Source organism: Urtica dioica, chromosome 7 (genome assembly GCF_054948205.1).
Source record: "Urtica dioica subsp. dioica isolate 48M chromosome 7, U.dioica_male_clone48M_v1_H2, whole genome shotgun sequence".
Classification (NCBI taxonomy): domain Eukaryota; kingdom Viridiplantae; phylum Streptophyta; class Magnoliopsida; order Rosales; family Urticaceae; genus Urtica; species Urtica dioica.
In genome coordinates this window covers 19,847,746-19,851,900 of record NC_142762.1, presented here as the reverse complement: position 1 = coordinate 19,851,900, position 4,155 = coordinate 19,847,746, and the positions used below count along the sequence as shown (strand labels likewise).

The following is a 4,155-nucleotide window of genomic DNA, read 5'->3' as shown; positions in this document are numbered from 1 at the left end:
TGGTCCATAGCTGTTGGTACGTACATTTTATTAAGTGATAATACGACGTGATTAATTAAATGCATGTGTTCGAATTCTCTAGTCAATATCTCTGCTCGTACTAATAATATCCACATGGCTTCGAGCGGGCACTAATTATTGTCTTTATAGGGAGAAATAAAATAAAGAGGAGAAAAAGAATGTTAAATTCTTTTGGATAAGTAAACTAAAATAAAATCACACGCTCATGTAAATACGTCCTGTTGTTACTGGCACGGTACGTAAGGCATACATGGAAATTATATAGGAACTGCATTTCTATCAAATGACAAAAAAAGGAATATGCAACACCAGTAATTTATTGTAAAGGCATAGCATGAGACTTCGTTACAAATATATATGAGGAGGTACACATTCAAAGATCTAATAAAAATGATCAATGATTGATAACAGCTTGTGGTAACAGTAATTAAAAAAACACGAATACCAAACTGGCTGCAAACAAAATCACTCTGTCTTTAGACACTGCATGAATAATAAAATTATTACACACCTCATTTGAGTCAGATGAACTCAATTTCATGTATATAGAGAGTACAAGTAGACTAATAAACACATGTATATATAACTGTAAAATAAAATATAAATATTATGAATAAATCACTAGTAGCGGAACTGACTTCCGGTGTAGGTGACACCGAAGGACCAACCAGATGGTGCGACGTTGTAGGAGATGACGTTACGGCCGTCGCCGGCGGTGACGATGAAGGAGAGGCTTTGGCCGTTGAGATAGGAATTGCTCTGCCAGTTTTGCCCCCAATTTCTGGACATTGGTTGCCACCTGGACCTCGAGCCTTTTATGGACACCGAGTGAACGTCGCCGGCGCCGCCCACGTTGGTCACCAGAACCAGGTTGAAGTACGAGTGACCGTTTATCGTGAACCGAATCCCTCCGCTCCTCCTACATCTCACCCTACCAAACACAAGGGTACACTCCTTATAATTAATTTTATGTCATGGCAACTCATTAATCTCTCCTATTTTGAACAGATAAATAAAAGCAATGATAAGTTCCCGGCTTCAAAAAAACAATTATAAATAAGATATACGGTATGTTAACTAAGATGAACTTTTGTGGTAAATAAAATAAGATATATGTTGTTAGGAGATAGGAGTTTTAATTTTAATTTATCCTTGTAGAGTTTTGAGTAAAATAACAAATGAGCCTAAGCCTGTACGTCTATGAGTATTAATTTGTATGCAAAATAGAGAATGAATTGGTAAAATTACGTACCTTCTATAGGCGATGGGGACGATTCCGGCTCGGTACTGAGCGATTTTGAGGAAAACAGGCTGGGCAAGATCAAAGTGGGGCCGGGGAGGGTCGCACCAGCCTCCCGGAGGGCAGAAGTTGGTGGCGGTGACAGTGATGATCCCACGGAGGCACCACTGAGGGTCGTCCACGCACCGCAGCTGAAAGCACGCCCCGCAGCTCAGCCCGTTGTTGAACAACGCCGTGCTCAGCGCTGCTGTGTTCGTACCGTACCCTTGGCTGTACAGGTTTCCGTACCCACAAGCTCCTCCTGTTTTGTTTTGTCACATTCATTTTCATAATTAACCACATCACTAATATCACCATTTTTTATATTGTTTTCATAAGAAGATTCACAAACAAATTAATTACAAAGATAAACACTTTTATTGCTAATGCAGAAAGATATAATTAAAAAAATAATAGATTTGTTTTAGTGCAAATTGATGACTTATAAAAGTTTTAGTTATATTACAGATTTTTTATTTTTTTTTTAACTTTGTTTTTAAATTTCTATTCCAACGTTTTTTTTTTTTTACTTCACACAAAATATCTCCTACAAAAAAAAAAAAAAAAAAAAAACTTTATATATTATTTAATAGTATTATATTGTACTCGAGTGGTCTACATGTATAAATGTTGCATTTATGTTTGACGTACCCATGGTCCCAGAAGCATCGCTTCCACCGTAGAAAGTGGCGTGAGCGTTGGTCCAACCACCACCGTAGTTGTATGACCCTCTCGCCGACGATACAATGGACACCAAACTTGTCACAAATACAATCCCTAAAACCTCCATTTTCTTCTTTCCTGCATGTATGTTAAAGAAGGAGGGACGAGTAGTGTTATGCACTTAATGCTAAATATTTCACCAAAGCAGTAATTAGTGTACAGTTTAGTTTAAGTACTATATATCAACGAGAGAGATATAACGAGGAAAAATGTATAGATAGAAAGGAACCTTATTTGGCAATCTCTGGGAAGGGAAGTCTTGATGAAGGGATGGGGTTTGAGCACGGGATTTATACATAAATATATAGGGTACGTTTCAGTCTCGGTCCGTGTAATTATTTTTGTCAAACAAATATAGCTGTGTTAAATTTGTATGTGTACTACATGTATACTGAAACCGCGTTGATATATATGTATATATATATATATATATATATTTATATATATGGGAATAGTACTTTAAAGTCGTATTATTAACGTCAAATGTCTTAAGAATCGAGGACAGGGATTGGGTATATTGATACAGCAAGATACACAATAAAACCCCACTTCGGGGTATAAAATGGTCCACTTTGTACAACTATTAGAAGAAATAGTATTTCAAGAGTTAAGTCTTCTGGTACCTTTTGCTTTTTAGTTACACTGATTTTCACAATCTCCGCAAGTATCATCGGTGATTTTATAATGTTGTGCTTCTAATTATGTTGGAATATATTTTACAAATATTTAGCTAAGTTACAAAAATATAAACATTTGTATTTTAGCCAACGTTTTGTAAATTTTTCATAGATAATCATAAATGTTTCATAAATAATAAAAAAATATGACGTAACTAACGTTTTTGCACATATTTACTAGAAAGAATAAATGACATCCTTGTTATTGGATTATGGTTGTTGTATCAATGTGGTACAAAGACTTTTTTTTTTTTTTTTGCTTTTCTTATATTCAAACTTTTTTTTAATCACTTTTAGTCATTCTATTAAATTTTATATGAAACTGTCAGTTAAGCATGCACATGTCAGTCACGTGACTGGTTAAAAAAGATCAGTATGGTAATCTCGCAATAAACAATTAGAAATATATATATATATATATATATATATATATATATATATTGCCTTAGATTTAATTTCTCTCTCTCTCTCTAGTCTCCATGAACACATATACACATACAAATCTAATGGTCACATTGATGTGTTCCTGGCGAGAGAGAGCGTTAAGAGGAATTGGACCTGAAAGAGTCCTCTTCCTAATCGATCGGAGAGCGAAGCCATAGAGAATGAGTTCGGTCGCAGCTAAGAGAATAATACTGAAAATTTCATAATCAATTCATGTCTTCAATCCACACAAAATTAATTTTAGAATCTCTCAATCAGATTTCAAAATTAAAAATCCTAGAATTATATTACAACTCAATCTTCGAATTCATTAAGAAAAATCGAAGACGAAATCTGAGTTCTTACCTTGGAATAAATAAATTTCGGCGAAGCTAAAATACTCTTCTTCATCTCCAATTCTTGCCGAGACCTTGACAGCCCAGTCTCGACGATTCCTCCCGATTCTTGGCTATAACTCCTCCTCTGGCCATTCTGAATCACGCTGCAAAAATAAAACCGAGCCCCAATGAGCTTCTATAAATTACGCCACCGACCTTGAGAAACAAAATCGAGAAGAAAAGCTAGAACCCTAGAATTCTATTAATGAAATTCGAAGAAAAGAATAAAAGAAGAATTTCCTTTTCGTCACCTTGGAAAAGCTCATGACGTCCTCGCTTTCTCCTCATGTTCTCTTCTTGAATCTCTTACTCTTGCTTTCCATCGCGCTATCTCTCTCTTCCTCGGAAGTTCTCTCTCTCTTCTTTATTTTCCGGCCTTATTTGTACGAAGAGGATATCTCTTCTCCACTGGTTCATCTTCGTCAATTGCAAAATCTCTCTCTCTCTCTCTAGGTCGGATTTCTTTGAGTGAATTTGCTCTCTCTTTTATATTCTTTTTGTTAATTTATTCTTATAAAACAAAATTATTTATTAATAATTGATTTATTTATTATTAATTTAAGATGATGGCTAAATAGTAATTTCCTTTTAAAAAATCGTCATGTGCTGGACGGTGACCGTTTAACAGACTTTT

General features: G+C 35.2%; 1 protein-coding gene across 1 annotated transcript; it reads right to left on the bottom strand.

Moving 5' to 3' along the window:
* Positions 1-320: 320 nt before the first annotated feature.
* Positions 321-2,439, bottom strand: LOC149390337 (expansin-A10-like). Its single transcript, XM_089619608.1, has 4 exons — positions 2,253-2,439; positions 1,952-2,101; positions 1,274-1,562; positions 321-952 (listed from the first exon to the last, which is right to left on the bottom strand). Exons 2-4 carry the CDS (start codon positions 2,088-2,090, stop codon positions 643-645), a joined length of 738 nt encoding a protein of 245 aa, XP_089475734.1. The 5' UTR covers positions 2,091-2,101; positions 2,253-2,439; the 3' UTR covers positions 321-642.
* Between the last annotated feature and the right edge of the window lie 1,716 nt (positions 2,440-4,155).